General features: G+C 43.4%; 4 protein-coding genes across 4 annotated transcripts; 1 reads left to right on the top strand and 3 right to left on the bottom strand.

Annotated features, from left to right (window-relative positions):
• Positions 1-1293: 1293 nt before the first annotated feature.
• On the bottom strand, positions 1294-5359 carry LOC143148422 (uncharacterized). Its single transcript, XM_076314727.1, is given in 8 exon segments — positions 1294-1331; positions 1397-1400; positions 1491-1657; positions 1754-1874; positions 2016-2763; positions 4080-4399; positions 4701-4754; positions 5348-5359. Coding segments are annotated over 8 exon segments (1464 nt in total).
• An 8376-nt stretch (positions 5360-13735) lies between these two features.
• On the top strand, positions 13736-16207 carry LOC143148421 (uncharacterized). Its single transcript, XM_076314726.1, has 4 exons — positions 13736-13750; positions 14265-14332; positions 15742-15959; positions 15999-16207. Exons 1-4 carry the CDS (start codon positions 13736-13738, stop codon positions 16205-16207), a joined length of 510 nt encoding a protein of 169 aa, XP_076170841.1.
• A 1067-nt stretch (positions 16208-17274) lies between these two features.
• LOC143148420 (uncharacterized) lies at positions 17275-19210 on the bottom strand. Its single transcript, XM_076314725.1, has 5 exons — positions 19166-19210; positions 18951-19052; positions 18685-18702; positions 18504-18574; positions 17275-17920 (listed from the first exon to the last, which is right to left on the bottom strand). Exons 1-5 carry the CDS (start codon positions 19208-19210, stop codon positions 17275-17277), a joined length of 882 nt encoding a protein of 293 aa, XP_076170840.1.
• Positions 19211-19508: 298 nt separating this feature from the next.
• LOC143148419 (uncharacterized) lies at positions 19509-20383 on the bottom strand. Its single transcript, XM_076314723.1, has 4 exons — positions 20336-20383; positions 20025-20174; positions 19926-19978; positions 19509-19833 (listed from the first exon to the last, which is right to left on the bottom strand). Exons 1-4 carry the CDS (start codon positions 20381-20383, stop codon positions 19695-19697), a joined length of 390 nt encoding a protein of 129 aa, XP_076170838.1. The 3' UTR covers positions 19509-19694.
• Between the last annotated feature and the right edge of the window lie 1818 nt (positions 20384-22201).

Genomic DNA, 22201 nt, shown 5'->3' with positions numbered 1-22201 from the left:
CAAATCGTTGAATCGAGCTCGTTTCGTGCTTGCGTAATTTAATCGTATTCATGCTTGAAATTATGCACAGTGCGCAGAAAATCCACCTGTATTTAAATCTAGGAGCAACGTTGTTTTTAATATTGTTCAAATTTTTATTCGATCGTTGGTAGACCTTCACTACGAAAAGAAATTTTGCATCGGTACGGAACGATATCGATTTCGATTTAAATGTACGAAATATACAAACGGAGATTTATCGAAAAGCTACACCCGACTACGCGTTAAGAATGCCTTTCTCTAGGGATTTCATTTAATTCTTGTAATTCACAACTTCCGGATGAAAATAATTAAGTTCGTATAGAGTCCTTGTGACGATGACTTGATTGGCCAGTGTTGAACGTTAACGAACAAGGTCATAATTGTAGCAGTAAGAGAAATTACGGTACCTGTTTCGTGTACTTTTAATGGGACTGTTGTTTCGATGACTTTCTTACTCGTTTTTCGGTGATCTCCTTAACAGGTGTCGTACGAGGAGAAAGAGGCGTCAAGTACTTTTTGATTCACGTCGATGTAAGTGTTTCGCTTGTCAGCCTCGAGTTCGTTTATTCCCGCGTGTACGCGTTACAATTGGATCGACAGAATACATCCTTAATTGAATAATTTCATCTTCGTGGTGTTTCTCCGTTTCGTCTCGAGATTGAACAGAATGCGAACAATGTGCGCAAACAGAGATTCGAATCGTACTCGTAAATTTGAATCGCAATTACAAGAGAAACGCATACTCGTCGCGCCAATTGCCTCTACATTCGATACTCGTGCATCGATATCCACGCTTTTCGAAATCTAGATCGTTCGCGAACAAAAGAACTCCTCGAAACGCGAGATTCGCTTAAACGTAACATTGATATCAAACCACCGTGCAAAATTTAATCGGTAATTTCAAGGTAACTTTCCACGAAGAGAGGCGCCTTTCTCACCTTTCTGCTTGTCATTAATTAATAGACAAAAAATAACTTTCACCGACATGTGAGGAACGTATTACAACCTGCACGCTAATCGCGCTGCATAAATTGAAATACTCGCTCGCGTTCGACCTGCATTCGTCGTTGCATTCAATGTGAATTGAATTTCGTAATTTTCTTCAATTCTGAAACATGTTACGTTATTACGGAACGTTGATGACAATGGAAATAATTATTGACAAGACCAAGTCACAAATTCTGCACAAATTGCAGTCTCCAACTTGATTATAATCTGCGCGAAACAACGCAACGAAAACACAGCTCAAATGCGCCATTTGTTAATATTCATTCATTCCTCGTCGGACCTTATCTGTCTCCCGTCTAACTCTACAATTTGTACATTTAAACATATAGTGTATATCGCTTGTTATATTCAGAAACCAAATAATTACGTAACTTTAACAAGCATAGTTTATTTCTTCATGAACGTTTCGACCACAAATTTGGAGCTTATTCGGTACGATTCGATAAAAAAACGAACGTTACGTTTAACCTAAGGTATTGAAATCTGTGCAGGTAAAACGAACTTTTCGAAGTGTTGCAAAGTAAAGTATAAAAACCTACACGGGACGAAAGGTCGATTAATAAAATAGAAAAAAAGTGTAACCTTCCTAAGCGTAAAAAATATTCATTCTCGATCAATCGTAATTTTACTATTAATATAAATCAGTGAACACTGCTTACATCATTGACTCGTCATATCGAATTCTAAAAAATACTTCAAATTTGATCAATCGACGTTTATTCACTTCCACTACGTTTCAATGCGTACCGTATCGAAGAGTTCCCGTTACCTGCACAAGTTCCCATATCTCGGATCAAAAGTAACGTTTGCTTTGTTATTCCACCATAGAGAAGAAGAGCGAAAATCTTCGTGGTCGAGACGTTCATAAATTTGTACGTTTAACCGTAACTTAATTGCGCATGGATCTGATATCCGTCTCGCCATGCATGTCAACGTAACGATAAAAGCTTCTAACCTAACTCTAAAAGCGCGAGCTACCCGTGTACTGTCGGCGCGAGGGACGAATGGACCGCGTTCGTCGTTTGGGGGAATCCCTGGAACGGGTTGATCTGAATGGGCATGGCTCTGAGGTCACGAGGTTGTTCCATGGTGTCCTCCTTAACCGCGTAGCCCTGTTTCGACTGAGCGATGTTCAATGGCCATTCGATGGAACCCGTGTAACCGGAGGTCAGTTGGCCAGCTACGGGGAAGCTGGCGGTCAGTTGTTGATTTTGATAGCCACCGATCAAAGGTTGTCCTCCGTTCGCCGCGAACTGTGGCCAGGTCTTGGTCATCTCCTGGAGCTTCTGTTGGTACTCGTCCAAGGACACCGAATCCCTTAGAACGATACCCTCCTTGCTACCGCCGATGGTAGCCGGCGGTATGCCAGCTGGCAGAATCACGTTACCGTGCATCTCCTGTTGATGTTGCGGCTGCAACGATATGGTTCTGTACAGGTCGGCTGCCTTTTGCTGTAGAAGGAGAAGTTGCTCCTTTCCCTGGTCGAGGGCGGCGCTCAAGTCGATCTGACTGTTCCCTGCTAGATCCTTCTCGATGGACCTGGCCGAGTAGAGCTTCTTCCGATCGTTCCTCCTCTCGTTGAAGCTCATCGCGCTCTCCGGGTCGGCAAAGTACGTCTCTACGTGAGAGGATTCGTACGATTGTCCCGACGGAGGATACTCGGGACCTGCGGAGGTGAACGAGCTCGACGCGTACACTGGCTCGGACTGCTCGTGCTCCTGCGATCCCAAGTGCCTGCGATGAAACGTATCAATCAGTGATATTCGGAAAGGAAAGTGGTGGGTTGTATTTAATTCGAGATTCTCGAGCGACACGAGTGTCGTGACAATCCAGTCCGGACTCAACCGCGCGAGTGTGCGTACAATATGAAACGATTTTCGCGAACTGTTTCTGGACTTCTCGTTACGAGAATTCTGAACTCTTGTCAACGATCTAAGAAACAGTTTTTCGATTTGACACTGCTCTGCAGCAGACCGTGCGAATCGTTTGTAAATTGTTCCGTTCGATGCACGTAACAGCCACTGAAATAAGCTTCTGATCTATGTGTTTAGTATAACTGTTCCTTTCACGAGGAATCAATTCACTACCCGGATGGGTTTTTTTTTTGTTTACGTTATGACCTTGCGAGCTTTCGTTCGCAGAAAGTGAGCCGCGGGCCATTTGTCTTGGACAGGCCTGTTGTAGCCGAGTTTAATATCCGGATATACCGGTCAGGTACACTCTCCGTATTATACTTTCGTACGAAAGTAAATATTTGTATCGAAAACGCACGTGAGTTGAAAGACACGAGTATATTTTTTCAGTGAACGAAAGTTTTTTCAATCAAGTATTTTTCAACGGTGGTGTACGCTATAGTGAATATGTTAAATAAACGTGTTAAGAGAAATAGATGACCCTTTGGCCGATACGTTTAACTGGCAATGATTCGTTTCCCGTTGGAACGCCGATAAATCGATTTCTATCAATCGACTTTGCTAGTTCTAGAATTTGGTGTTCCACTGAACGCAGTGGAATATTTCGTTCATGGCCAGACTAACGTTCCACAGCTATATCTTGTTTCTTCTCGAAACACGTGACGTCGCGTATATCGAAAAGTTACGAGTGGTTCGTTTCAGTGGAATATCTTAATGATTAATTATGAAATATTTGTCGCATAATTTTACCAGTAAAAAATTTACCAGAAACACCTGTGTATATTCTAATTCCATCGTGAAATATTTGTTTCGCTCTGAATGTAATTAGAAACGTACTTTAAGTCAAGAACATAATACGTTTTAAAACTTATTATAAATCGCTAGCAACGATAATCGAGAAACTTTTTTCTGCTCAAATTTGTTCCTAAACTAGTGGCGTTAAAAATTCTTAGGTCGTTTATTCAATATACGTTTCCTTCCCAGACCTAACCCAGACAGAATAATTCGTATTCGTTACAAATTAAAGAAGAATCAATTACCGTACAAGTTCCGATATGTTTAAACGACGGTGTTAACGTACTTTGAAAGTATTTTTGAATCTATCACTCGGTGTGAACAATTTTTGTTTACTCTTACCTTTCACCACCAAGCGAGAAGCTGCCCTTTAATTGATCGTAAGGGATGTAACCTTTGCCGAAGGTTATCGCGCTGCTGATGTCCTTTCCGTAGGGTATGTGGACGTGGTTAACGTTCTCGTGACCTTGATCGAAGTCGTCTCCCCCGTGAGGAAACGATGGGTTTGCGTACAGAGATTTCTTGGCGTGATAGTGTCCTGGTGGACCGTGATATTTGTGATGAAATTCGCTACCGTGGGAGGACTTCCTGTACCGTGGGGCATCGTACCGCCATATTGGTGCGGGACTGCGTCTTATTTGCTGCGGGACCACCACCACCACCTTCGCGCTGAAAGCGAGAATGGTTTCACGACGTGGGAAATGATTCACGATTGCGTTGCAACGAGAAATAAACATTTCACGCGATTCCTTAACACCTTGTCCGATAAAAAAAAATCCTCATTAGGCTACAGGTGATTTTGTTTTTTGCGGGATCGTACACGATCGTGTATAATATTTCTGTATTAACGAATTTGTGAGAAGATAATTTTCAAGAGAAATTATTTTATTTTTTACTGTATGTATGGAAGGTGGAATAAAATTTGCACAACGGACGGTTAAATTGTGTTCGATTTTTGTGTACTTACGCGTAGACAAGCAGAGGCTCGCTGATCACCAGCACCAGAATACAGGAAGCCTGTAGAGGTTAATCGAGAATTAGTTGAAATTAGCAAAGTTAATGTAATGTTTATCAAAAAATTGCAAACTTATTTTCCATTACCCGGAGTTAGAAGAAAGTGATACTTTTCGTGAAATTTCAAAGCCCAGCACCAACGTGTTTCTCATTAACGAACGAACGATACTTATCGGTTCGTTACCTTTCTAATTTTACACGATACAATAATTTTTGATACCGTAGAATTAACGTGCAAGAAGAGAGAAGACTAGAAAACTATATTTCGTATGTACGGGATATTTCTTGGTTTTCACGGTGCAGCTGGTGAACTCGCGACTAAACAAAAATTATTCGACACTGTTCACATTCCCTTGCACACGATAGTACCTCACCCTCAACCCTGGAAACATTTTTTCGGTTACAAGCGATTCAATCGTAACACGAAATAAATGTTCACGATCGAGTTCCCGTGCATCGTCGCAAGATAGACGTCGCGGACTATCGCTACGAATATATATATATACAATTCGAGCGAAATTTCCAACCGAGTCTCACCATCACCGTACAATCCAAAGACCAAGGTACCGTTTGTCCAAGTATCGAGCAACACTTACCGGCCACCACATGTTGCCGAGTTCTGTGAATCAATGCCGGCCTACGCAGACCCTTCGGATCGGTAAATCCTTGGTTCGAGGTGCGGCACACTGTGCCCCGTGGGTGTTGTATCTCGATACAACGGTGCCGCCTCTCCGTGCGCTCGAACCGGTGTGGATAAATTGCGGGAGATCCGCTCAGGCCTCTTCTCTTTTATACAAGATAAAAAGAGCATAATCGGGGCCCGACGTATGGACAGCGCGCCTCCCACCGGTCTCCAGCAGCCCTGGAAAGAGATCGCGCTGTCCGCTGGCATCTCCGAAACGATGAAAACGATGGGCGCGGGCACGGTGACGTCTGGTGTGTAGAGACGAAACGAACCAGCGGCGCGCCTCGTCTAAGGCGTACATTTTTGTTTCGGGGGAAATCGACACTTTCTTCGGTCGGCGTTCACCGACGCCCGACGCCCGCCGCCCGCCGCCTGCAGCCCAACGTCCACGCGCCCGAGACGCATTAACGCGCGTGCATCGTCTAACATCGGGCGCGGTCTCGACGTGCTTTCCAAAACGCGACCAACAAGAACGGGACCGACGTTCTACATTTCACGAACGACCGCGCGGTCGTACTCGATGTGGCTCGATCGTACCGATTCCCATACATTTTCGACCGATCCGAATTTCGATGCTGTTCAGAGATTCGAATCACTTCGAGTTGGACGAATGAAGAAAATCGAACAGCATCGCGATACTTTCGGACACGGAAAATCGCGAGAATCGGGTCACGTTTAATACCTTCTTCGAGAAGGGAAAACAGAGAAAAATATCGGTAAATTCTTTTCAGGGAATTTCATACTCTTCTTTAAAGCAACTGTTCTGCAATTTTTACGAGCACGAGTACACGTATTTGTAATCAGATTTTACTCGAAGTTAAGCGAAATTAAGATAAAGCTTGCATACAAAGTTTCTTTGAAATTCATTCGGTCGTTTAGATACATATGTTGTATATGTTTACGTACGTACGCTCTTTCAAGGAAAGTTTCTTTTTTTTAATTGCCGGCACGTGATCAAAGGTTCTTGAAACGCATATTTGAAATACTTTTTATCAATTTATTACAATACTTTCCTTCCTTATAGGTACTTTCTTTCCTTATAGATCGTAAAGTAAAAATTATTGCTATTATATAACGTTAACATGAAACTTCGAATAAGATAAGAATATTGCCAGAAAGAAAGGGTGAAATTAAGAGCCCATCGGCCATATTCGAAACAATTATAATATGTCTAGTGACGACAAAGATTCGCAGTGGAACATGTATCGTTTTAAATTTTAAAATTAGGAAATGGTATTCGAAAAAGCTTCCACTGTTTCGCAACAACGCCTACATTTGGTACATTGGAAACAAATATACAGGATTCTGTTTAAAGAAACATCGATGACCTTGAAAATTACAAGAACTAACCTTGAGTAAAATTTGTTTCCAATCCTATGAAGATATTTAATGTTCTGCATTTTTAGTCCCACACTGAGTAATACGTCTACAAGGTGTAAATTCAATTGTTTCATCACGATGTTATTTATATGGTGCTTCTGCGTAACATTTACAACCATAATCCCAACGAAGTGGAAAGAAATCAAATGTACAATTTTCCATTGTAAGAGTCTATTTTATACAGTAACCGAAATTACGTAATTTCAAGGTGCATATCATTAAATAAATTACACATGTTACACGGTTTATGTCATACTTTCTCAGCGTGTGAAATCGCGATCTACTACACGCGTTCGAGGTGACACTGTTACATTAATTTCAGAGAGTCAGCGTGACGGAAATGATCGATGATCGGTTGGTGAATCTCTTATCCCCGGGCCTGGAGAAATACGGTTTCCATTCGGTATCGTTTCGAGTAAGTAATCACTTAGCGATTATGATAAGAAATCGGTTCAAGCACCAATAATATTAACAACTTTCGTTCTTCAACATTTCTCAGTGCCTCGCGTTCAGGGTTATCCGATTCTTTTCTCCATAAATAGCTTCTAATACCGTAACACGGTCTCTCAGAATTTCTTGCAAAAGTGTATAAAAATAAATTCCTTTTCAAGATCAGTTAAATAACCATTGGTTAAATTCTATGTTAAATTTGTCGATGCAGATTCAATATTTCGCGGTTTATAGACGTACATATATACCAAGACATTCGAATTCCATAGATTTATATTATCGTTGAAATATTTAATCTTCCTTAGAGACTATAATTTTATTCATTAGTACTATTTACTTATTACAGAGCAGTAAACGGAAGGCTTCCGTTGTCGGTGTATCGAGTACCCGTAGGTTCGTCGTTGCCAGCCTCTAGACTGAGAGACGAGCTTTTCGCTAAATTATATTTTCTATTTTCTTTCACCGGGATGCAGTTTCGCGTTAACATCGTTACGGTCCACGTGCAGGCTATTATCTCGCAGGGAGGTGTCGTCTGTGCGAAAAGCGTGGCCCCGTGTATCAATTAATTCATTCACGCGACGTACTTTCTTGCGATCGCTTCTATCGCTCGGAACTCGGGAGGAAAACGCGTTCGAAAGTTACTCAACTTCTTGAACGCATGATTTTCAAAGTGTATTTCGACCGGGGGGAAAAGCGATCGCTGACGAGTGAAAGCAATCGCGTTGAAAGTCCGGGCTCGCCCTGCGCGGTTCTCCTCTTTTATTATTATTTTTTTTTATTTCTCTTCCGACGCGCATTTGCATAAACAAGGGAAACGCTTCGCGATCGACCGTACGGTCTCCTGGAATCGTTCGGTAGCCAATTCCGTGACGAAACAAATGCGTTCGAGACGAATAATCGAAGAAATTTTACGGTAACTATGAAATTTGCGTCGACGATAATCCGATTCGTTTGGTCGAAAAATGAACCTAATATTGGGGATCGTTTAAACGATTAATCGTACGAGTCTAAAGTAGCAAGCTTTGCCGATAGAATACTCGAAATATCTACCGAGGAAAATGATAAAAATATGTATATTTTTTTAAAGAAACAGAGGGTTGTTTCTCGCACGTTTGTCAGTGGTAAGAAATACATAATCTCTGTTTACAATCTGTAACGCTGTAAACGATTGCTTTCTAACTCTCGTTCATAAACAGCGTTTACTCGCCTCTTTTTGCGATGCAAGAACACGAAGAATCTTCGTAGCAATGTTACTGCTCGTTACGCGTACGAATATAAATTAATTAATGTCTTCATTATGCTGTGTTAAAACGGTATAGGCTGTGGCTCGGGTTCGATGTTATTAAGTCTAATTTAAATATCGAAACGTATCTTGGGAAAGTATTTATACCGTTATTGACACACTGTACGGGCATTCGTGTTTCACATGCAGTACTTAAGTGGCGAATAACACGATCGGATAAAGAACGCTCTCTTGTAAAAATCTCTAGAATAAACATGTAGGTATCAAGGATAATGAATATTAAAACGGCAGGTGTGAATAAGTGGAAATATATTTATGATTGAAAATTAAGTACAAATTGACAATCGTTATAAAAACGTTAGAAACAACTTACCGTGGTTCTATCTCGATTATACTTTTGTAAATTTTCTCTTTTACAAATCATTAATTACTTTAATACGCACAGCTATCGTTTAATTTTATACCTCGGCGCTAAAGATTCATCTAAAACAAATATACGGTGTTGCTGAAAAAAAAAAAAAATAGAAGTAATTCTACTCTGTAGATGCATCGTTGCACTAATGAAAGAAACGGAATGCATCCTATCTGTGCAAGAAGATAGATCCGACGCATCGTTTCGAATTCCACGATACTTTTCATCTCCGACGAAACAGAAAGCACGATCCGTTTGAATTGCGTGACACACTCTGTATGGAATACAATGGTTTTAATAAAGCGGAGTTTCGAGAATCCACGGTGTATAATAATAAAAGCCGTTCGTGTTTCATGATCGTTTACAATTATAAAGTACATGAAAGTTAGAAAATCCTTGTACGACGCTAGAAAAAATATTTTATAATAACGGCAGGTGCAAAGTACAATTTAAGGAGAGAGCGCGCGGTTCGAAACCGTTCGCAGAGAAATTCAACAGGAACAACACACTATTAAGCACAATTTTTTACGTGATTAATGTAACAAATTTATGTAATTGGCTGGAACGTTTTCCAAGAACGATTTCGGTAGCTTCTTCGATTAACGAAATCCTGAACGTTCCTAGTAACTGTTTACCATTTTCCACGAAGATACTGTGATTCCTGCAAATAATAACAACGCATCAGGAAGTGTTTTAACGTTTGTTCGAATTCACCGATTTCCCGAGTCACTGCCCGCGCGAATCGATGAATCACGATTGTCAGAAAAACCCACCGAGGTGTCAGCGTTTTTCACGATCAATGTTGCATATCAGACGCGACTTTCTCGCGCGCTCTGCTTAGATAACGAGCTTTTCGCTTTCGAAAGTCGCGTAAAACGGACAACACACGCGCCGCGCCACGTTATCGCATCGTTAATGATGTATCTAACGAACAACTTTGCTCGAATCCGGAACCTGTCGAAATAATCTCCCCATGTGTTATTTCTTTCGAAGCAAAGAAGAATGCAAACTGTTACTTGCCCGCGATATCGAATTCGTGGCGACGTCACCGTGTCGTGTCGTTAAAATATTTAATTACGAACATCTATTTGAAATTTGAACGGTCACGGTCGTATTACAATATTTGAAATAACTTAAAAACTAAACGTACATGTGCAAATGTCTCTGAACAGATTGATAATAAAAAATTTCAAAAAATTTCACAGTTAAATCTCTCGAGCTCGTAAACGAACACCTCGTGGACTACTAATAACGGTTGTTATTAAAATACTAATCCTTGTCTCTAAACTAGGAAGCAAATTTATTTTCAGAACGATTGTTCTGCATCTTCCTCCGAAGGGTTCTTGCGAGCCAAGCGTCTTTATTTTTCGTGTTAACGTTAGAAAATTCTTCCGTGCTTGTAAATAAAAAATCTTGGTCCATTTCCGTAATGGAATTACCGATTGGCCAAGTCCCGAACCTCGAACGGAATTCCTCCAGTAGAGAGTTCACTGTCACGGTCCCGCGATCCGCGAGTAGAAGGATAACGAGCTGGTCGTTTTTGTTTTCGCTCGGGCTCACGTCGGAATGCGCGTACAATTTGGTCGCCGTGTACGTTTTACGAGCAAAGGAGGATCGGTTTCCCTTTCTCCTATTCGGCAAATGTGCACGCGATCCTAGAACGCTGCGGACGGATCGGCTTACCGGCCACGATTTCTATGGATCCTCTTCTGGATCTTCGAGGACGATCGAGCGGATCGGTTTCGTGAAAGGGAATATTTCACGGCGCTCGGTGAAATGGTACCGCGAAGAAGAAACTACGGCTCGCCCCGAGTAACAATTCTTTCTTTGCAAATTCTCGCGGTTCTTCGCCGACAGCGGCTCTCAAATTCTCGCACGCTCTCGATTACAACGAAATTCTTGCTCGAGACTCCATTCTTGCTCGAGACTCCATTCTTACTCGAGACTCCATTCTTGCTCGAGACTTCATTCTTTCTCGAGACTCGATTCTTCCTCGAGACTCGATTCTTGCTCGAGACTTCATTCTTTCTCGAGACTCGATTCTTCCTCGAGACTCGATTCTTGCTCGAGACTCGATTCTTCCTCGAGACTCCATTCTTGCTCGAGACTCGATTCTTCCTCGAGACTCGATTCTTTCTCGAGACTCAATTCTTCCTCGAGATTCGATTCTTTCTCGAGACTCGATTCTTGCTCGAGACTCGATTCTTGCTCGAGACTCCATTCTTGCTCGAGACACTCGAATCGAGAATCTACGCGAACGAGAACGCTTTTAAAATTCATTGGAACGTACATCGAGGATACTCGGACACAAAATTTTCGTCCGGACGAAGGAGAAATAAGTTCTCGATAGTTGAACAAGAATTTGATTTACAAAGGGAAATATTACACCGAGACCAATTTAACTTTTATTCGAATTAAATTTTCATCGTTTCTAGATGAAACTGAGCACCATTCTTCGCTCTGTACCACGATGCAACGCGTCGACCGATGCTGAGCTGGACGATGCAAACGATTCCTGCGAAAACGAGCTTATCGTCTTTTGATTTACGAGCGAAATCTACGCAGAAGCCACGCATGCAACGCGTAGAAGGAGAACGTGTACCGATACGATATTAGAGTGATTTAATAGAATTCGAAGAGCGCGGAGAATTGTTTCAAATGCAATGTAAATTATCGTAGATTTATCATTCCGAGTCGAGTAATGGTCGTCACCGGGCATTGAAGTTTCCCAGCGACGTTTATACCAATGTTCACTATTTTCTTCCATGAAAACTGTCCGGATTATCCGTTCGAATATTTCTTCGCGTTAAACGATTTATTCCCTCGCAAATGTACAAATTTACCTTTAAAATTTGACTACCTCTGATTTTGAGTTTTCTTTCGGTAAATAGTACGTTGATCCAAGGAACACGATAAGGAACAGTGTAAGTAAGTTGTTCAAAGATAAGAGAAATTACATACTGTTAGAAAAATGAACAGCAAGACGTTAATAACGATCTAGCGCTCTGTACGGAACGGTTTGGTTTCTACTGGACGATCAGCAACGTTACTCACGACTCATTCTGTACCGAGTCACCAAGCTCGAACGTGTAACGTTATACACGTACGAGTTGCATCTTATATGCGACTCAAGAATCGTTGAACATTGGGAAGGGAACGGACAAAAAAGGTTCTGGGGAACTTTCATTGGCATTTGTGCGAACCAACGGGCGTCAAAACACCTTTGAAACTTTCTTAAACGGTTCCATTTGATCTCACTGGAAGACGTGGAATGTCCGCGGAACCGATAATCGCGAACGGAACGAACGTAAGAATTCTCTCCGCGCGTTATGCAAATATCGCGAAAGCGTCCACGGAATAACAGATCCGGTTTAATTACGATGCTCGTTATCCTCGACTAGTTCGTCGTTATTTATTTTCATCGTAACACCTGTCCACCATCGATCGGAAAAGTCGCCCGGTGTTATTCGATTCGGAATTAAAATTAACCTTTAACTCGAGAAAATTCATTTCAATTCGATTTTCGACACCTCGGCGAGTGAAAGGTTCGATCGGAATTGAAATTAAAATGGATGTCCCCGGTTCGTAAACGCGATAACCACACTTTCGAGAAACCCGTGACGCGTGTTATCACGCGCATCGGTGAGCGAAACGGTGTAGCTGTAACGAGTAGAAATTACTGCAAACGGCAATTACATTATGATATCGAACGGTTCGCCGACCTAGCCCGCATTCCTGCGCTCCAATCGCGTCGAGTTAGTTCCGACAAGTGCGGTTTTCCTTTCAGGAAGAAGATATGCTTCGTGACGCCGTGATTGAACTTGCAACGTGAAATCGTGGATCGGTACAGTGAGGGAAAAACAATTAACGTTCTCCATACAGACCTGCTCACGGATCGTATCGTATCTTTCTGGAATAGAAATAATCTAAGAAGATAGAAATTACGGTTTCGTTAAAGGACAAATCCAACGACGTAACCCGGATTTACGAGAAATCGAGAAACGTTCGCGATTCGAAGCAAAGCCGAACAGAGAACCGATTTCTTGTTCTCTGAATCGAAGATGAGTCGAACGTTAGCCTTAGAACCGATCGAATCGAACCTAATTAACGATAAATGTTCCGAAACGGTTTCTCTTGTCGGTAAACCGTCGAGAGAATTGCTCTCGGTCGAGAAACAATTCCAAAGACCTACCCAACGCGGAAAAGCGCAGGTTCGCGTAACACCGGACATCGATGGGACACGGGCGTCCTTCGTGTCGGTTCTCCAGCTCGTCGAATCGTGGAGAAAAAGCCGAGAAGGTGTCCCCGGGATCGATCTCCTCGTTCCCAGACGCGAGAGACGAGTGAAACGATCCGCGAGCACCCACCTCGTATTACGAGGCTGATCTTGATCTTGGCCGTTCACCCGGCCGAGTCCAGCTTTCATTAAAAAGACCAACAGCCGCGGGAATTACGGCGTCGCGGCGAGGGAAAAAGAGGAAACGAACAAAACGACGGATCGAGGTGAAGGGTAGCCCATGGTGGAGGGGCTGCTGGTCCTCTGGTTTTTGCCACGTCTTCTCCATTAGCCGGCTCCTTTCACGTGCGCTGGCAGCGGGTGCAAAAGATTCCCTTTCATTCTTATCCGACTCCAATCACGTACGTGTATAAAAGCGGCAAGCGTGTGCACACCGGACAGCAGATCAAAACCGCGGCTGAAACCGCCAAGTATATCGCGAGGAGGAACCGAGAGCTGGCCCTCCGGCGCGCACCATCGTTACCAACCGAATCGGTTTTCGCGATCTAGCAACTGATACACCCGTGGGCGCAACACGATGACGAAACTTGCGGTAAGTCGTCCCCAGTGGATTCGAGGCGCGATTTTTCAACATTTTCCGATTCGAGCAACTATTTCTCCAACCGATTTACCACGGTGGATCGTTCACCGTTTCGATTTTCGCGAGGCCACCCGATGGCGTGGACGCGGTGTTACAGTTTTGGTTCGCGTCGAGTTCCTTCGAATCGTATTTTTCCAAAAAAAAAAAAAAAGAAAAACGAAATCGTTCGAGAGGAGCGGGTACTTGGAGAATTTCGAATTTAGGATAATTCGAACGTTACCGTGCGTTCGGTATTTGCATACGGGTGCTCGTCGTTTCGCGAGAGCCATAGAAAGCGAAGTAAATTCCACGTAGAAATGAAAAAAAAAAAGATATCGCTGATCCGCGAGCTAACAAACCAGTTATCGATGAAAAAAAGGATCTCGCCTCTCTCGAAAGTCTCGAGAGCGATTCGTTAAATATTCCGAGTTTCTCGAATCAACGAAATCTTCTCGCACCGTTCACTTAAACGAACACTTTTTTTCAGCCGACCGTCCTTGCGTTTGCCTCGCTGATCATTTTGGTCTCTGCCGGTGGACACGGCGGCGGTGGACAGTAAGTTCTCCATATTCTTTTTTTTTTTTCCCTCTCCCCCGCCCCGTTTCTCGTTACCCGAAGACCGTGACACCGTCGATCCGATAACGATCGCGCGGAACCGTTTCCACGGAACTGAATCGACAGAACGAAACTCAACAAAGCGTGTCCCGTGCCGCGAGAGGCGTCGTTAGAGCCGGGACTTTCTCCGCGGCTCCCCCGAGCGACGATTGCTACGATTTTCTGCACTCGTCATCGAAAGCAACGATAAAACGAGACGCCGCCGTTTCGCACCGCACCGCTCCGCTCCGCGAGCGTGTTCCGTGCTCGTTGATTTTTTTCCTCGTTCAACGACCTCGGAAACGGCCTTTCCATCCCATTACACGCACAACCGTCCGTGTCGATGACGCATCGAAATTAACGATTAGCGATCGCACGCAATTTCAACGGTGCTCGCCTCTTTGACGAACGATGCGTTCAACGTACACCTTTTTCCAAACACTCTCTACACTTTTTACCGCAACGAAGCACCGTGTTTCGAAAATACCGACAAAATATTCCCGGCACGTTGAACCGGACGTTTGTATCGGGTTGTTCGGAAAGTCGTTTCGTTTTCCAATGTGGAGAATGTATAATTCAATGTTTCTACGCTCTGAAAAAATCGTGTTTCATTTTCACCGAAAAATACGAAACGACTTTCCGAACAACCCGATACAATCCATCGACGTTAAGGTTCCGTGCGATCGTTGAAAAGGAAATGGTACACGACGATCGATTTACGAGTGAACAGAGTCAGGAAAGAAACCGATCGTATCTCGAGAATCGATTGCTTTTAGCAATAAGTGCAATCATTGCCCGTGGACACCCGTCGCCGTTTTACAGCTACCGTTGAAACGAGCCGATCTTAATTGTACTCTCGTTTCAAGAGAAAGGAACGAAACTAATCCACCGGTCGACTTTCTCATCGACCGTGAGCAACGATTCACGGGCCCTACGAAACGAATTCAATTATCCACGCTTGCAACATTGATATTGTTTCGGACGTTTCTCACTCCAAGTGTAACAATTACTAGCTAACTCTCGATTCATGTGAAGCGAACGAAACTGTTCGACTTTCCAGCGACCGCTTCAACAGCGAGCAAGATCAACCCCCGAACACATCAACGACGTTACGTTTGACAGTTCTTCCTCTCCCGTGAGGGAAGAGATATTTTTTCTGACGTTTCTCGGTCCAAGTGTAACAATTACGAGCTAACTCTTGCTTCGAGAGAAGCGAACGAAACTGTTCGACTTTCCAGCGACCGCTTCAACAGCGAGCAAGATCAACCCCCGAACACATGAACGACGTTACGTTTGACTGTTCCCCCTCTCCCGTGAACCTCTCACCTGGACAGGAGCGTATCGAACTAACCCATCGTTTAACTTTCCAGCAACCACGTGGTGATCCACGTGCCCTACAAGATCAAGACCATTCACCACACGCACACGATCACGAAACACGTCCATCACGGAGGTGGGGGCGGTGACAAGTACGAGGTCCTCGGCTACACCGTGGGCCATCCGATCGATCTCGGTGGTCACGGTGGATTAGGAGGTGGCGATTTCGGCGGTGGTGGTCACGATCTCGGCGGCGGTGGCGGTGACTTCGGCGGCGGTGGCCACATAGAGTACAGCGGCGGCGGCGGAGGCGGCGGTGGTGGAGGAGGTGGCCACATCGAGTACAGCGGCGGTGGCGGCGGCGGCGGTGGTTACGGCGGAGACATTGGCGGAGGACACGGTGGATTCAGCAGCGGTGGTGGTGGATACGGAGGCGGAGGCGGAGGTTTCAGTAGCAGCGGTGGTTACGGAGGTGGCGGTTTCTCGAGCGGCGGCCACGAAGACTGGGGAGGTCATTAACGACGAGTCCGTCGCGTCGATGTTGGGAGGAATAGGGTAGTTCTCTTCGCGAAGATTCGGTTGGTCGATCGAAGCTCGAACGAAGATGTGTACAATGCGACGTGACACATTTTTATTTATCTTAGCATTGAAAAGTGCTGGTAGAGTATCTGGTAAAAATTCCTTTCCGCTTCCGCGTCGGTAGCGTTTCACTTGATGTAGAAATTCTTATAATGGCCGGTCATCGAGCTTCGAAGAGCCAACCAGCACCCCCCCTTGCACGACATTTTTAGCTTCGTTTAAGAGAAATTGTTTTAGAGAGATAGATACTTCCTCACTTTGACTGGTGTTTTCCGGGGAGTGCTGCAAACATACCTTAGACACATCGACACTTAATCACACTCTGTCTCTTACCTCTCGTCCTAGTCTCTCGTTAACGCATTGTTCGTATCGATATATGTAAATATTGTTACCCGTTTACTTGTTTTACTATTGTTATAAATCGCTATATTGTTGTCACCATTGTTTCTGTACCGCGACTCGTGTAGTTTGTGCGTATGTATCCCGAGTGGCGGGAAACTTGAATAAATTGCGTGCGTACCTGAAGCTTACACTTTCGACTTCCTGCGATATCCCATCGTCTACGCACTGTCGGTAAACAAAATGCGATAACTGGTCGGTAAAAAAAGTCGATAACCAGCTGGTAAAAAAAATCGATAACTAGTCGGTAAAGAAAATCGACAACTAGTCGGTAAAAAAAGTCGATATCTAGCCGGTAAAAAGGTCGATAACACCTCGGTAAAAAAAAGTCGATAAGTAGACTGCAGATTTTATGCATTCGTGGGTTAGTACGTGCACTCTCGTGGGATGAAATGTTAAAGTTATTTCAACAATTTGTAAAGTATTCGTCATCGGTGATATATTTCTGGACAAAGGGATTCTTTGTAGATTTTTCTCGAGTGAAAAAAGTCCCTCGACAACACGATGCACGAACGAGAATTAAAAAATGAAAAACAACCAACAATCGTATCCACTTCGAGTACATATAAAAAATGATACATCCGGCGACAAACGTCGCGAAAACACGTCTACGCTTTTTTAATTCGTCGAAGCCTGCGACGCCCGTCGCGTTTGTCTCTGATGTTCTCGTATTCCAAGTCGTCGACCAGATATCTCCCAGCGTCGGTTTTCGTAAAGAAATCCTCCTTCAATCCATCGTTCTCCGCGTCCTCTTGCTCCTCGCGCCGATCCTCGTGAAACTTGCTCGATTGTCCGCCACGAACGTGTCCGCTCTCCGTTTCTAGACCCTTCTTGTACCCTTCCTCGTAATTATAGGACAGAGACTCGCTATTGGGCGGGATGTCGTTCACGTCCTCGTGAACAGCGTAACGACCGTGTTCACGGCCTTTGGGATTCGACTCCAAATCGTTCTCCTCCAAGTTCGACTGCGGGAAATGCGATTCTCCGTGATGACCATGCGCAGGCAAGTGCTTCTGGCGATCCCTAGGTTGTTCCATCTCCGATTGCTCGCGATCGCCTTGATCCTCGTGATCACGCGTGTGCTCGTCGTAATCGCGATGGCGTCCGTAACTCCAGGAGCTCCAGTTCTCGTGGCGGTGCACCTTGTGATGGGTCTTCGGCTTTTTAACCGGTGGCTTTCGCACGTGTATGAACACCATTTTCGTGTGAATCTGGTGATCGACGATGTCTGGCACGATAATCTTCAAGTGCAGGCTGAAAATTGAGCGAATATCGATCGAAAGTCTATAATATCGATACGAAACGATAATAAAATCTAACCGTCGTAAAACACGATTCGAATATTTGCATCGTTAGCTCGCGTCGAAGTTAACATTGTCGCGTCGAGAGGATAAAACGATAGTGGATAACCGTATCGGAGGATATCCTCTCGGTGGCGACCTCTCTGCACGTTGCGCATAACCTAGAAGCTTTGTTCGCGGTTGTAGATGGTCGAGTTGCAAGTTTCTAAGAAACTTTTTGCCTCTGTCTTTAAGCAACGAAGAACCGTTGTTTAAGTTTTGGTTCAAATGACTTTGGATTACTTTACAAACGCGAAACGTGTCTCCCTTGTTCTTAGTCTCTTACGAGACCGTTACGAAGATCTATTCGAGTGCAGTCGGTTCGAAAGATCGTGTCCATACTACTGCTACCGAATGGTAACACGAGCGTAGTCGATCTGCTTTTACCAATCAGAAACCTCGTTTCTTCTCCGCGTCTCTGACAATATGGATAGAATTATCGGAATTTAAGATTCATTTTTTCAGAGGTAGAATATCGTTTAGGTGTACGAACTTACTGTCTCCTGGTGGCACTTCCGTAGCTCGCGATTTTGATCAGCAGAACGAGGGATAGGTAGCAGGAGATCCTCTAAAAGAATCGATAGTTATTTCCCTTAAACGAAAACGATGGAATCGCGAGAATCGTGCTCAGAATGTGATATTGATATCAGGCGGTATTGAGGCTTAGACAATATCTACAATGGCTCGATTAATAGGCTGTTCGATAAGTTTTGTCGTTCGATAAAACTTATTGAACGGTACTGTTCGTTGTAGCACTACTCGATAAGTTTTATCGAACGACAAAACTTATCGAGCAACCTGGTACCATACCGTTCGATAAGTCTCAGCGAACGACGAAACTTCTTGAACAACCTAATCTATCCGGAGGTAATCGTTGGTTACCATGACTTCGAACGAAGATGTTCCAGGAACTAACGACGAGTGGCGAACGATAGCAGCAGCACTTCAATGTCGTTTGACGTCTTCGAGGATGCTTCTCCTTTATATTCCAACAGAATCATCGACGAGCTATCGTGACGATAGCAAACGTTCGTGGAACCACGGAACTGCAATCGAAATCCGCGGTATTTCACGGTCGAGCGAGCACTTTCGCCGTTTCAAAGATATGCTCGATCTACCAATCCGCTACCAATGATATGCTCTAAAGAAACTTGTCTACGCGATTATCGAAGTTCATTGCCGCCAGGAAATTGAAACTTGCCATTTAAGGAGTTACCGCTAACGCTTTCGTTTAAGTATTATATTTACCATCTCTTTTTAATAATCGCTTCGTATTCTAATACTTGTTTTGTTTTACTGTATTGTATCACTTTAGACGTATTACACGCGAATCTTGTCTTACTTATTCAATAAATAACGAAAATTACAGCGTAAAGAAGCATAGTTTAAACGTTTATTCCCAAGAACTTTCCTAAGGTTTGTTCGCGTTGAACGTTTCCAACGCAAGGAAGTTTATAATTGCAGTAAGAGAGTTAACAAATATCTTTAGTATAAAATGCACATGCACTACATTTTATTAATTTCGTTACTAAAGTTATATATACATCTAGTTTTGAACAAGCTCGCTACATAGATACAATACTGTTTGAAGATATTTTGTACAATGCGATGACTATTCTCTGTGCGGTGGTTTATATTTATACGTCGATTAAAATATTTTTATCCACGATGATTCGTCGCTACTGCTGCTAAACATCGTAAGTGTCATCGTTGTCCGTGTCCTCCTTGTCGTGGTAATTATGCTCGTAACGCGGCATAACTTTGTAAATCGTGTGGGTGTGCTTCACCTTTCTCACTCGATACGGCACGTGAATGGTCACCTTTTTTCTACAGGACAACAACACACAAATATTATTCATCGTTGGTCCGAGTAACGTCAATTGTAACGAATATTAACGACTCTTGGATGAGATACTCACGCTTCTACGGATTGCTGCAGCAATACAAGGAACACCAGCAGAGCGATGGCGTACTGAAAGAAAAGAACGATACGTAAATGTCACGAATAATTCTATCGCCAAAGGGCTAGGCTGTTTTCTCGATCGTATAACATCGCTACGAATGATCGTGTAACGTTTGGTAAGATCTTGTACCAAAAACTTCTTCTTCATCTTGGAAGGGAACAATGCTTGTTTACTCCTGAAACACACTCGACAAATGGACGATTTCTGCGCGTGAAGCAACAAACCTAACGTTTATATACCTACATGGAGCTGAAATTAGCCAGGCGGATCGTTTCGCGAAGTATTCCAAGAAACTCCCCCCAACGAACATCTCGCTGCGTCCAACTGCATCCAAACACGGTTCAACGTATCTTTTCACTTTTCACCAAAGCTCGATAAGATTTGCACGCGGAGTCATGCAACTTTATAAGCATCGGAGCGACGAACGGAACGACCGTTGCTATCTGTAAAATTCACACGCTTCGATTGGACCATGGAAAATCCGTATCCTTGGTGATTTATACTCCGATCGTTGTCTTCGTTTGTAAATCAATTAATCAAAAAAAAAAAAAAAACTGCACTTACGTTTCACTTTCTGCTACTGAGTAGCTCGTTTGTCACAGTCCGCTGTCGGATTATAAATTGAAATCAAAGTTTCCACGGAGCGATTATTAGGAGAAACTTTTGATCGAAATGTTGAGAAATTCCGTTTGATAACACGGATCGTAGTGAGAGATTTTTGAAAATCGAAGGAACACCGTGTACCATCGATCTGCCGAGACGAAACGTTCGACGAAAGTTTCCAACGTTTTTGGCAAAGAGGTCGAGAATGGAAACGTTTCTAACCGCTCGGAAGTGGTCGAAGAACTGACTGCATCCAGGAAGCTACAGAAACCGCTGCACCTGTACTTCCTTGCCGCGAGATGCACCCAACCGCGCATCTGCTATCTTCCATTCGTAGCACGTACGCGCGCAATCAAAGGAGAGATCGTCGAAGGAATAGAAAGCAACACGGGGAACGTACGGAGTGTATAAAAAAAATTCGATGAAAGAAGTATAACCTGTAAACGCTCCAACGAACGAGGATGGTGGCGCCTTTGAGGGTGAGACGTCGACACTTCACGGTCGAGCCTTGGTTGTTCTCTTCTTGCTTGGCGTAATTTATCGTACACAATTTCAAACAACCGTAACGCGTTGTTGGAAAACAACTTCGAGGCAAGGTGCTTCCGAATCACCTTTGAGATTCGAACATCGCGAATTTTCGATTTATATTGACATCGGCAATTTTCAATTTAACTTTCAATTTTTCCTATTGCATACGACTTTTAATTAACCTTGACGAGTTCAATCTTCAATTAACCCCGTTACGTTAAATTTATAATTAACGTCTATGAATTCCGTTTCCACCGTATGCTTTACCACTCGAATCCATTTTCTTCAATCAAATCATTTTATAAAAGAGTTGTTTCTTAAGTTGAGATTATAACCTTTCTGTATCTACGTTTCGCACGAAACTCAATCGCCGTGTAATTAATGTTCAATTGTAGAAATGAAAATTTCTAATTGCTTTCGTCGTAGTACCGTTCGTTCGCAATGATAATAAATCACGCAGAAACTATAAAACAATTTAGAAAGTACCGATTCCTTGGAAGAAGTATTTAATAAATTTCTTGTTATAGAAACGTCAATAATAATCGCGTAAATTCCTCAAATTAATCTTGTAAATTTACAATTCCGTCACCCCTATGATATCGAACAAAGCTTAGGTGGTAGCTTGCATTTGTTATATCATTCCGATTCTAAACAGGAGCGACGTTTTGATCAAGATATAAGAACAAGAAACATCAACGCGAACGAAGAAAGTGGTTCCAAGGAACAAGATTTACTCAATCGTGTCCGAATTAGGCAAAAACGGGTCGACACTCTATTATTATCCGCGAATGCTTCTATCGAACAGGTCGCGGACTTTCGACGAAGATCAAACGTCGTAAAGAAAGTCATCGAACGCGTTTTCATTGACTTTGACGCGTATTCCACGCTAACCGCTTAATTGTCCGCCGTTCGTCGACCAATTAGTAGTGAAAATTGTCGGTGAAATGGAAAGCGGATGAAGAAAACACGATCGTTTACTTTTACCTATGGCGTAACTGACTCTTGTACAGTCGAGAGGAGAGCAACGTAGGGGGGAGGAAAAATCGCGAAAAGCACGATCGTACCGGCGATCGGGACCACGAGAAGTTGTTAATTTTATG

Source organism: Ptiloglossa arizonensis, chromosome 6 (genome assembly GCF_051014685.1).
Source record: "Ptiloglossa arizonensis isolate GNS036 chromosome 6, iyPtiAriz1_principal, whole genome shotgun sequence".
Classification (NCBI taxonomy): Eukaryota; Metazoa; Arthropoda; class Insecta; order Hymenoptera; family Colletidae; genus Ptiloglossa; species Ptiloglossa arizonensis.
This window is presented reverse-complemented; position numbering and strand designations above follow the sequence as displayed.